The sequence below is a fragment of the Nematostella vectensis genome, chromosome 7 (assembly GCF_932526225.1).
Source record: "Nematostella vectensis chromosome 7, jaNemVect1.1, whole genome shotgun sequence".
Classification (NCBI taxonomy): Eukaryota; Metazoa; Cnidaria; class Anthozoa; order Actiniaria; family Edwardsiidae; genus Nematostella; species Nematostella vectensis.
The window spans coordinates 10,653,423-10,666,563 of NC_064040.1; the positions used below are offsets into that span (position 1 = coordinate 10,653,423).

The 13,141-nt window shown below is 40.9% G+C and overlaps 1 protein-coding gene across 4 annotated transcripts; it reads right to left on the reverse strand.

The window, feature by feature from the left end:
* Positions 1-142: 142 nt before the first annotated feature.
* Positions 143-10,340, reverse strand: LOC116602314 (nematocyst expressed protein 3-like). 4 transcript variants are annotated; one of them, XM_032363701.2, is made up of 8 exons: positions 10,199-10,340; positions 8,701-8,770; positions 7,601-7,669; positions 5,873-6,010; positions 3,828-4,028; positions 3,026-3,157; positions 1,806-2,017; positions 143-1,440 (listed from the first exon to the last, which is right to left on the reverse strand). In XM_032363701.2, the coding sequence occupies exons 1-8, from the start codon at positions 10,295-10,297 to the stop codon at positions 409-411; spliced, it is 1,953 nt and encodes a 650-aa protein (XP_032219592.2). In that variant the 5' UTR covers positions 10,298-10,340; the 3' UTR covers positions 143-408. The 4 variants fall into 4 exon arrangements, with proteins under 4 accessions (XP_032219592.2, XP_032219593.2, XP_032219594.2 ...); XM_032363702.2 differs by lacking the exon at positions 3,026-3,157; XM_032363703.2 differs by lacking the exon at positions 3,828-4,028 and having other exon boundaries at positions 10,199-10,338.
* Positions 10,341-13,141: the final 2,801 nt, after the last annotated feature.

Here is a 13,141-nt window from a genome sequence, read left to right on the forward strand (position 1 = left end):
TGGACAGATGCGTCAAGTTTTAACAATTTAGGTACAAAATATTGGTGAAAAAATATGTTTTACTTTCAAAATATCCAGAAAAACAGCCATCCTGGACAGTATCGCCTAAGGTTGTTACAGGAAGTTTTACAAATAATAACACTTTTAAGGTGTTTCACTTTACTTGTATTTGAATTTCACGCCTGACACATGGAGATTTACAGTTCGGGAATCGTGAGAGATCTCGTTAACGTTTCCTTGAACACAACCTAAACAGTTTCAATGGCTTTGTCTTTTTGCTTTATAATACACAGTTATTTACTTAAAAATAGTTCAATATTTTAGGTTAATCGCGTGTGTGTATAGCATTAAATAACTTTGCCTAGCAAGCAGCGTGTTTAGTATTAATCTTTCTCTGTTTCCCATTAGCTATTCACTGATTATGTGACGATGTCCATGCTTGTTCCGCTTGGCCTTCGCAGCATTTCTTGCCTTATCGAGTCCACTGACCGGAAGTTTCTTAGAGAATACAGGCGCAGGAGAAGAAGGTGCGGTTGGTGGAGTGCTGGGGGCATTATTGTGTGGGTTGTTATGGTGATTGTTATTGTTATGGTGATTGTTATTGTTATTGTTATGGTGATTGTTGTTATTGTGATGGTGGGCGTCTTTCTTCGCGTCACGTGACCGGTGTGACTTTCTGTGATCAAAGACTACAGGGGGAGTTCCGGTTGGATTTGAAGCTGGCGTGGCTTGCCCAGTTGGTGCTGTGGTCACTTCCGGTGCACTTGTTGCCTCGGGTGCTTGTGTGACGACTTCCGGAGCTTGTGTGGCTTCCGGTGCGTTTGTCGCTGCCGGTCCTGGTGTGGCTTCCGGTACCGGTGACCCTACCGGTGCATCTGTTGTCACCCCCTCCTCCACCTCCTCTTCCTCCCCACTTCCCTGTGGCTGTGTCACAGGTGCCGCCGAGGGCTGCCCTGTTTGCCCAGGCCAAACTCCATTCCCTGACTCTCCAGGGTTTCCACTGGAGTCGATGGGTTCTGTCGGTGGCTGTGTCGGCGCCGGGAGCTGTGTCGATGGCTGTTGAGTTTCTACTACTACTGGTGCTTGGGTCGGGTCTTTTGGTGCTGGTGTTGTTGTTTCTGGGGATGGTTCTGACGCCGGTGATGGAGCTGGTGATGGTTCTGGCGCCGGTGATGGCGCCGGAGATGGCGATGGCTCTGGGGACGGCGATGGTGATGGTGATGGTGATGGTGATGGTGATGGTGATGGTGATGGTGATGGTGATGGCGATGGCGATGGCGATGGCGATGGCGATGGTGACGGCGCCGGTGATGGTGATAGGGCCGGTGATGGCGAAGGTGATGGTGATGGGGCCGGTGATGGCGAAGGTGATGGTGATGGGGCCGGTGATGGCACAGGGTATGGGTATGGATATGGTGCTGGATACGGCTGTAGCACAATCTAAAAATCGTAAAATAACGCATCAGTTTATTAATCTTTTCCTATTCTTATATCTTCTAGAAACTCCAATTTTTCTCTCTTTAGAGGATAATTTAGACAGCACGATTTTGTCGTATGCGACTTTCCTACGACATATCTTAGGCCCTGACCACACGTAATATGGAACCGAATGAATTCGAAACTTTTTCTTTCCGTAATCAAAAAGTTTCAAATGTGAATACATTTCTTGTAAAGGATCGCAAATACTATCACTTTTTGACACCTATACCTGTGACCCACCTCCCCCCAGGAAAATCCCGGGTACGCGCCGGTGAAGTCACAAGTTGCATTAGTTTCCGTCGCTTTCCCCACTGCCAACCCCTTACCTTTGGCTGGGATACTGTCACGCCCGGTACCGGAGTGGGTTGATAGGGGTACAGGGTCCCTATCGGATAGGGGTAAGGTTGAGGGGCCGGCGATACGCTTCTGTATTTTCGACAGCTGTACGGGCAACGGGAGTTAATCTCTGCGTCCGTCCTACAGTACCCCTCCTTGCCCCAGTACGGGCATCTCACATCATCATCCGTGTAAGCATTTTCTGAAGATTTAAAACCATTATTACGAGTCAAGCCATGAGTGAAGCTTCTTTCCCTGTCTAATGAAGTAGCTATTGAGAGGGCGTTTACTCAATTCGCTTTATGATATAGTCAAAAGTCCTTACAGCCACTGCCGAAGCGTCGACCATCCTACCAGACGTTTACTCGGTGTTTTTATAGCCATCTTGGATTTTGAGCAAAAATGAAAAAATCCAATATGGCGGCTACCAATCGCTTGAGGCTGGTTTTTCGCTATAAAAACACCGGAAAACGCCTGCAATGGAGGCTACGATCCCTCTAATATTGCCTTTTGCAGGCACCGATCATAATCATCATAATTTATCACCATTATTCATGATCATCATAACCATTGATCAACATCATTTTTAGCACCATCGTAATAATTTTGCATTATCACAATCATTCATTATTATCATAATTATTTATCCACTTAAACTTGCAGGAATTCGTGTCTACTACGATTTTGTAAGCCGCCATTTTGGAATAGCCCAGGCCCAAGCTTTTTCGCGCATCACAGGTTTCCTGCGCGCTCGGCCCAGGCTCTTTTAGAACATTTAGAGAAACGATTACCAGACAGTGCTGAATAACTTATGCGCATGCGCGTGCTCTGGCGAAAACAAACACAATCGTAGTGTTGAATCGTTCGAGTAAATGTATGAAAGGCTTACTTCAGTCGTTGTTTTGACTAACTGTACAGCATTTAAACCATACTGTACAAAATATGACAGATTTGTGTAATAATGAGGGAGTCATAAAGAAAATTATAGCCATAAGTTTGGTCTAGCTTTCTTAACATTCGCCAAAATGTGACAGTTCGACGGTAAAACTCCGCCATTTCAAAACAAAAAGGCTGGTTTAACCGCGCTGTACTGGAACTAGTCTTGCGTTTTTCAGCACTATCCGATTGCCATTGCTTGATATGATCATCATAATTATCATGACCATTTATCAGCAACAAAATTTTAATAATACGTCATCATCGTCATTACCAGGTCCACACAGGTCACACGATTGTTTGCAGTTCTGCTGCATGAACTCCGGTAGCCTTAAGCATTCACTACGCTGAGCCCACGGTCCGCACCGCTTGCCTGCTAGATCAGCGCACCTCTCCGTGTTGTATTCTGTCAAGCAAATACCAACACCATTAGCCATTGGACGCCAATGATGACATCACCACTATCACGCAACCACGATTTTACGACTCAAATATAATCAAATAGAGCGTTTAGTGTGGGGTCCAGAGTAGTGATTCAATGGCAACTGATCAATTAAGTTCAAATCGGCGTCCTTAACTTTTGCTATCCAAATACATACATAGAATTAACAGTCTTCTTAAGGGGTCAACCGGAGTCGAACTCATCTCGTCACATGAGCAGGGTGGGGTCCGGACCCCTCGGATCACCCCTGGACACACACCTATCTATTAGTAGTGTATTACTTATTAAAATGTAAAGGCGGAGAACGAGAGAGAAGATAGAAGATTACCTGAATGCATTTAAAGCGTTGCGATGCGAGTGATGGAACTAGTTTACAAGCTTGCAAATCCAGCGTGCTTTACGCGTGATGTGCGTGGCAGAGAAAAATAGCAGGTTTTCAAAACGAGGAAGGAAATCAACTTTTTGGTATAACCCGCAACCGTCCGGGGGGACCGATACAAATATGACGGGGAGGGGATGACCGAGGGATTTTTTTTTTGTGGAGAGGTGTTGGGCTCTCTCTAACTCATGTTTTCATTGGGTACCCCCTCCCTCCCACTTATTTGTTCTCCCGTCCCCACCCCATGCAGGGTACCATTTTTAGTGCTATCTTTCATCTTCCATTTTCCCATCCTTTCAAGGATGTTAGAAACCATCTCCAATCCTTGTAGCTTCAGTAGACGAGATAATAGCTTTACAGGGTCATCCTCCTTTGCGCTTTCTGAGTCGATCGCTTTAGATTCTGCATGTGACCGATCTGATTCTTTCGCTTTAGTGGAGTCAGCATGTGATCGATCTGCGAAGAACACAACGATGCTCTTTGTGGCGGACGTTAGAAATATGAAGACGTAAAAGCATTTATGCAACAAGGCGAAAAGCGCAAGGAAGAAGAAGAAAGAGCCAGATCAAGAAAGAATCAAGTATTTTTCCCTTCTACTTTACGTTCCCCTTTTAATTAAATTTGCCCATCCATTTAAATATTAATTATAATAAATACTATTATTTATATTATTATTATTATCATTATCATTATTATTATTATTATTATTATTATTATTATTATTATTATTATTATTATTATTATTATTATTATTATTATTATTATAGTATAGTAGTATAGTTTCTTAAAAATCCAATAGCGCTTTACAACTAATAATAATAATAATATATTTTAAATATATATTAAATAGATTTTTAAAAATGGTTAAATTGATAAAAAGAATTGATACAGTTACTGGTTGTGACGTAATAGCTGATTGTGTATGTACGTATTTGAATCATTATCATTATTATTATTATTATTATTATTATTATTATTATTATTATTATTATTATTATTATTATTATTATTATTATTATTATTATTATTATAAATATTATCATTATTATTATTATTATTATTATTATAAATATAGTATTTTTTCTTAAAAATCCAATAGCGCTTTACAACTCTTGTAATATATATTTAAATAGATTTTTTAATGGTTAAATTGATAAAAAGAAATAAATCTAAAATGTTAAAAAGTAAAACATTTGAGAGGCACACTTAAAAAACCCAGTGGATAGGTATTTTTTCAAGAAAGCAGGTTAAAAGATAACTTTTCAGTTTAACTTTAAAAACGTCATGTGACGTGCTTTTGCGGAGGTCGAGGGGCAAGGAATTCCACAGAGTTGGTGCCCTGAAAGAGAATGCTTTTTCACTATAATGTCGGCTTTAATACTGTCAAAATTGTGTAGGTTGTTCAGGTCCATTTCTCAGTTTGGACGCCTACCGTAAAATTCTAAAAATAAACTCATCCAATTATCATATTGGAAGTACCATTTATGTACCACACTTTCTTGGTATCTTTCTCGGTGATTCTGTGCTTGTTGCATGCACCAAGCCCTCTCGGTAACCCTGTGCTTCTTGTACCATGCCCTCTCAGTAACCCTGTGCTTATTATGCCACGCCCTTTCAGTAATCTTCTGCTTATTGCACCTTGCCCTCTCGGTAACCCTGTGTTTATTAAACCACGCCCGCACCCTTTCGGTTACCCTGTGCTTTTTGAACAATTCCCTCTCACTTAGTGCCTATTATACCACGCCCTTTGAGTAACCCTGTGCTTATTGTACCATGCCCTCTTGGTAACCCTGTGCTTATTGTACCATGCCCTCTTGGTAATCCTGTGCTTATTGTACCACGCCCTTTCGGTAATCCTGTGCTTATTGTACCACGCCCTTTCGGTAATCCTGTGCTTGTTGTACCACGCCCTCTTGGTAACCCTGTGCGTATTGTACCATGCCCTCTTGGTAACCCTGTGCTTATTGTACCATGCCCTCTCGGTAACCCTGTGCTTATTGTACCATGCCCTCTTGGTAACCCTGTGCTTATTGTACCACGCCCTCCCGGTAACCCTGTGCTTATTGTACCATGCCCTCTTGGTAATCCTGTGCTTATTGTACCATACCCTATTGGTAATCCTGTGCTTATTGTACAACGCTCTCTCGGTAGCCCTGTGTTTATTGTACAACGCCCTCTCGGTAAGCTTGTGCTTATTGTACCATGCCGTCTCACAAAATCTGAGCTTATTAAACCACACCCTTTCGGTAACCCTGTGCTTATTATACCACGCCGCACCCTCTCGGTAACCCTGTGCTTACTTTCAGGCTTGGCGCAGAACCTGCAACTCCATGGGCAGAACTTGAATCCGTAGTCAAATCTCTTCAAGCAGCTTCCCTCGTCTGCAAACTCTTCACAGTTGCTCTTGTAGTCCTTGCAGTCCTCCGGCGAGATGTGCACTGCAAGTCACGCAATCTTTAGTTATGAGCCGTTTCCCGATAATGGGGGACCTGTGGTATTTGATCATGAAAGTGAGGCATTGATGGGTCCAACTTGTTTACAATCGTCTTCATTCGTTTTGTTTGAAAGCTTGAAGGTAAACATGGTTAACCTGGTTAAAAGGGGAAATGGCGGTGATTTAGTCAAGTCCAACGAAATCTCCGAGAAGGGCGGTAGGAACAGAGTTTAAAATTTTGATAATAAACTACAAAATTTCCTCTAATTAGGCTGGAATGTGGAATGTGTTTGCTACGCGCTCTCCGTGTTTGATTAGAAAACCCGGTCAAGTTGCGTGAATCTGAGCTACCACATCGTAGCGCGCAAACTGTCCCCGGCGCGCTAACCGAAACGTTTGCGTTTGCACCCTGCTTTCGGCAAATCTGTTACAAAAATGTTGTCAAGACCATTTCCAAATATGGCGACAAAAGGTGCGATAAAATAGGATGCAAAGCAGAAAATATTGGAAGCTAAGTAGCAAGACGCAACCTTTTCCTGCCTTATGACAACTCATGTGTTTTAACCCATTGACTCCTGGCTATTATTGAGCTGAATTTACCAAATACAGACTGAAAACAGATACCTCCCCCTATTCTGAGTTTTATACAGCCCGTCAAAGTCAAACACAGCTGCACCTAGCCAGCGTTATCCAAGCTTTCCAACAGTGCTTTGCGGTCCCCACTTTAAATCCCTCGTCGTTGTGCTGAAGCCAGCACAAGTTGATGGTTGCTTGTATTTTTCATCAAAAATACAGCTATGAGCATATTAGAAGAGAGTCTCAGGACATCATGAAGTCTATTGGGGCATAATTGAGTGCTTTGCTTATGGATATTTGCAAGCAAAGGTGGATTCATGATGATTTTTTCTTGTTTGGCTTTGCCTGGATGAGATAATAATTTTCTAATGAATCACCACATCTCTCCTAAATTCTGTCTTATCTGAAACCAAATTGATTCCAAAATTGTTTACACTGCTATTCTGGGTCTGTATGACCTGGAATTTATTTGTTTGGCTTCGGGGTTAAAGAACCATCTGACTTTAGGGAGAGAAGTGTTGACTGGCCATCCCTCGTGAATTTTTCCCTGGATCTCCCAGAATGCTTTGCAATCCGTAAAGGCATCTAAGTGGTTTTACAAGCCTTCAAGGAGTGGACATTGTGTTTTGAGGCCATGGAAATGAACCTGGAGGATCAGAATAAAGGTATCTATTTGTGTCTTCAGATGTGTTTGCTGATCTCTCTCACTTGTGTGGTATTTTGAGCGTTTTATTGAGAGTGGTGATTCTGCTTTTCTTTCCTTGTTCGGTTTGAAATTTGTCAAAGAACCTGTGCTATTATTTGGCTTAAGAGTAGTTGCCAACACCTTGGTTGGATGCATATCTTCAAGACCATTTATCCCTTAGACTGATGCCTGAGTATCTTCATCTTGTTGTGTTTATTTTGCATTTATGAATTTTTTGGGTTGTGGGTACTTCCCAAAGCCGGTACAGGCCGGTTGAGGGGTCAATGTGTTAATGAGACGCAGAAAAAGTTTCACAGTGAAAGTATCTTTTACCTCTTTCTAATGTTTCAGCGATCGTCCTCCTTGATTCATGTTGTCTATAAAGCTTTTTCCTTCGTATTTCTAAAAGAAAACCACAGTCAGTGAGGAATGGGTAAAATACTTTTAAAAAGTCCCTCATTGTGTTACAATCACTGCTACGTAATTGCGGGTTGTGTGACGTTTTGGACGCAATACAGCAACTGATTGTTAACGTTTGGTATGACGTGGTGTATGCACGTTTTTGAATTGATACAGTTACTGGTTGTGACGTAATAGCTGATTGTGTATGTACGTTTTGAATTGATACTTTAATTGATAGTTATTGGTTGTGACGTAATAGCTTATTGTGTATGTACGTTTTGAATTGATACTGTCAGTGATTGGCCTAATTTTGCTTTGATACAGTTACTGGTTGTGACTTAATAGCTGATTGAATAACGTTTTTGATATAACAAAATAAAGTAACTGGTTCTGTTACATTTTTTTGACGTAATAGCTGATTGCGATGCACGTCATTGAATTGATACAGTTGCTGGTAGTGACGTAATAGCTGATTGAAGGACGTTTTTGATATAATAAAATAAAGTAATTGGTTCTGTGACATTTTTGACGTAATAGCTGGTTGTGTACGTCCTGGACGCGCAATCATTCAGGGACGGAAAGGGTCATTTTCGTGATCCCTTTTTGTTTATCGTGAATCGTGAAAAGGATAAATTGAAAACCGTGATTGCTACCTTTGCCGTGATTTTAGTGAATGGCGAAATTTGATTAGTGTGAATCGTGATCTGTGCTCTTTAAAAATCGTGAATCCTTTTCGTCAGTTTATCGTGAAACGTATTTTCCGATTTTTGAAACTCGTGAAACATGCAGGAACAACCCCCCCCCTCCCCTCATTACCGCCCCTGATCTTCGTGTGACGCTAAAGCTGATTGTGATTGTTATGATTTGTTACACAATAACCGATTGTGTGGGTTTTTTTAAATAATAACTCATTTTGTGACGTTTTTCGCTTGGTTGGTTATGGGATGTTTATGACGTATTAATTGTGTGACATTTGTGACGTAATAGCTTAGGATGTGACGTTTGATAGTGTGTGACTTAATGCTCCATACCTTTTGCATCCACTGCCAATAGCACTAGACATGCAACGAGTAACCAGAATAAAGACCCCATGTTACCGATCTAGAAACAACATATTTATCAGAATAAAGACCCCATGTTACCGATCTAGAAACAACATATTTATCAGAATAAAGACCCCATGTTACCGATCTAGAAACAACATATTTATCAGAATAAAGACCCCATGTTACCGATCTAGAAACAACATATTTATCAGAATAAAGACCCCATGTTACCGACCTAGAAACAACATATTTATCATAATAAAGACCACATGTTACAGATCTAAAAACAACATATTTATCAGAAGAAAGACCCAATTAATGTTACCGATCTAGAAAACAACAAATTTATTAAAATAAGGATTCCATGTTACCGATCTAGAAACAAGATATATTAGAAAAAAGACCCCATTTTATCGTTATAGTAGCAAGATATTAATCAAAATATAGACCCCACATGTTAACTATCTATAAACAAGATATCAGCCCTTTTTATGGGCCCATTTGTATTTATTGCTGTTTTTATCACCTTTATTCTAACGAGTAAAATAAGAATATCTCATTGATGTTATTAGGATTGTTTATCATTTAATCGAAAATTCCGGTACTTCTGGTTATTTTGTAAATGGTACAGATTCCTCAAATGGAAAATTTCCGGAAAATGTGGAATTGCTTTAGAGGTAGTCCACTTTCACCGGGGATACCAGAAATTCCGAAAAATCGTGTACCATTTGCAGTTTTGTATAGAATATTTGACCGAGGCCCCCACCGGCCACTATTCCCCAGGACCCCAAAAGTAGATTTCTGGGTACAGATGCAAATGGTACATAAGTCACCCCGGAAATTCTGGAATATAGGAACCTTTTTCTTACCATATGGCATTCCGGAAAAACTGGGATCTCATTCCGGGATTTCCTATTAAATGGTTAAACAACCTAGATTTCTGAGGCGGGAACCAGACCATAAATAACAATAAATCAAGATCTATCTTTCTTTAGATACCGACAGATTGTTTACGGTTCACGTGACCAAATTTATCGAATTTGTAAAATCTCTGATCCATGCCGTTTTTCTTTGTAGTTGTTTATTCGTATTGGTCATTCCTTGTTTCTTTAATTTATAGGATTAAAAAAAACGTTAAAAATTTTAATAATTTCTTGAAAGAAGTAAAGTATTTTTGACAGCCATGGTTTAATTTCACACGGTCCCAAAATGATTTTCTATAAACTTTATTTCACTCTATATAATTTGATTTAGTAATGAAACTTTCAGCGATTATGTTTTTGTTTTATAGAAAACTTGGTGCCGATCTTAGAGGCTATTTTGATAGGGACTAGAATTAATCGTCAAAACAAAGCGAACAGCCAGAACACTTGACCAGGTAAACAATTGGATTATATAAATGACTCTAGGGACTCATCTAAAATCCACGATAGCCTTGGTAAGGAATTAGAATTTAGCAGAGAGCCTGTAAGTTTTGACTTACCTCCAGTCTTTGTCTTTCCAAAGTGAAGATTTTCAGAGGCGTGTTTATGACGGAAGGACCTGTTGTCCACCAGTTAGACAGCACGAGCAAAAAACGCATAAATAACGCATTATTACAGCTCTCGTGCCCGTGTAGCCGAGATAACAGGTCACGAGTTTAGTTTAAGATGACTTGGAAAAGTTTGCCGTTATGGAAAAACAGGGATAAGGCAATAATCAAAGGCGCTAATGATATCCCTTCCGAACTAAAAAAAATTACGATTACGTGGATGATATAATGTTTCTATAATGCCTAGTGCACACTAGCAACATAACGACATGGGCGCGCGCACTATGTTTAGCCCGACATAAAGACATGGACATAATGACATAAAAGAAAAAACATGTTTTTTCTCTTATGTCGTTATGTCCATCTCGTTATGTCGAAGATAAGAGTGCGCGCGCCCATGTCGATATGTCGCTAGTGTGCACTAGGCATAACACTAATGATGTAATCACCTAGGTATTTTAAAAACACCCAAGGGTCGCGCGCGCTATAAAAGGGATCGCTCCGCACCCTTATTCGCAAGCTCAGATCGCGCAAGTCGTCGCCATTCAAAGCTAGACTTCATTGAGAAACGGCCAGAAAAAAAACAGCGAAAAATAAAGCCTTACAACAACTTTAAAATACAAACTATCAGGCATATTCGGGAAAGTGTTTGAAGTCAATTCTCTACAAAAACAAGAACTAAAATTGTCATTGAGAAAACACAGCGCGCGCCCGTTTGAATTGAAAAATAAGCGCGCGCCCATTTGAAATGGCTTTTCTCTACGGAACTTTGCACTAAGCGAAGTCAAATACAGGTAGCCCAAGCTCTTTATTTGTCCCTAATGATATTTGAGGTAAACATAGGGCGAAAAACAAAATAAGTGAAAAAAAACTTGTTGAAAAGACGTATGTAGTCTAGTGTTGTTTATGTTTACTTTTTGCGTGTTCTCTGACCGTGTTAAAGCGCCTTTTTTAAGATTCACGATTTGAACTTTTACCAGAACGAAGCTCGCGGCTTTCAAGTTTTTTATCAATTCTCCCAACATATCGCCCGCGTGTCTGTAAAAACCTAGACAGACACGGGATATGCTTTTTTATTGCTTAATTGTGTAGCGGAGTGTAGAAGCTTAGATACGTCTTATCCACCGGTTAAATTTTTATCCAGCGGATAAAAGTTATCCGAGTGACGTGATTAGGTTGCACAAAGCCCGAATGTGTAGTTCCAGAAAATATACATAGCCCGGGGGGGTGGGGGGTTCAGACGCCCCGGAATTTCCAGAGGGGAGGGGGGGGGGGGGTAAAATGCCCTTTTTGCTTAACAGTTACTGTATTTATCTTTTTCCAGAGGTTGGAAAATTCAGAGGGGTGGGGGTCATACCTCCGACCCCCTCAATAGGGGGGGGGGGGGGGGGGGGGTATGAATATTTTCTGGGACTACATAATAAAAGTTATCCAGCGGTTAAAGTTATCCGGATGATAGAGGTAGGATAAAGTCTTATCCACCGAATAAATGAGAAGTAAAAACAAAATGGCGTCTTGCTTTCTAATTTATTGTCAGACTTTAGATTAATTTCAGACACAGTGCAAAAGGTTGAAACCCATGCAAACGACGAATTTTACGGTTGGAAAACTCACAATGAACTACGAAATGGCAGGACTGGAATCAATCTACATTGCTCGTTCTGTCGAGAAATGTGACTCCTAAAGACAGAAAGAAGCGAATCACTATCCCCTTTGATCATTCCATGATTTACGTTAACTTTGCCTCAAAAAAACCGTTTGGTTTTGGCATTTTTTGAAGCGCTATCGCCGCCATTTTGTTTGAAGGATAAACAGCGCGCGCTTTGCATATTTACCATGGAAACGGGAAGCCATTTAGTGGCAAATGATGGATATTCAGCGGATAGTTATCCAGCGTTCTATCCACGCTTTGTGCAACGCTATTTCATCCGCCGGATAACTATCCGCTGAATAGGGATTTTATCAGGTGGATAAAGCCTATCCGGCGGATAACTTATTCAGGCTTTGTGCAACCGGCCCCCCTGGTGTACGACAATCCTCTAGTCTAGTAAGGCGCGTGCCCTGAGGTCACGCGCCTTACTAGTGGGGTCGGAAACCATTACTCATGTGCCGAGATGAGAAATCACGTGATAACGTCTAAAAACCAATTCCACTCTGGTTGATGCACCCTTTTCGGTTGTTAGGAAGGTGATTAATTTTCGCTGTGAAAAAGTCTTTAGGTGGATCTGTGACCGCCAGTGCTGAAAAACGCAAGACTAGTTCCAGTACCGCGCGGTTAAACCAGCCTTTTTGTTTTGAAATGGCGGCTTTTCACCGGCGAGCTGTCAAATTTTGGCGAATGCTAAGAAAACTAGACCAAACCTAAGGTTATAATTTTTTTTATGACTCCCTCATTATCACACAAATCTGTCATCTTTTGTACAGTATGGTTTTAATGCTGTACAGTTAGTCAAATCAGCGACTGAAGTCAGCCTTTCGTACCTTTTCTCGAACGATTCAACACTACGATTGTGCTTGTTTTCGCCAGAGCACGTGCATGCGCATACGTTTTCAGCACTGTCTCTGTGAGCCATTATCATATCAATCAATAGCTGTCGTTTTTCTAAATGGTCTCAAAGAGCCTGGGGCGAGCGCGCGTGAGACCTGTGATATTCTAAAACGATAGGGACTAGGCTCCATTTCCAACATGGCTGCCAGCAAAATCGTAGTAAACACGAATTCCTGCAAGTTTACGAGGAAATTCTCTACTTATAAAGTTCCAGAGACAGGTCTATTTCCTCATCCTGTTTGTTACGTGACGTTAAAGTGATACTACTTCCCGCGCTGTATGCCTCTCATCGATTGCTGTCCATCAGCCCAATATGATAACCCACTCCTCCCTGCTAACCAAATTTG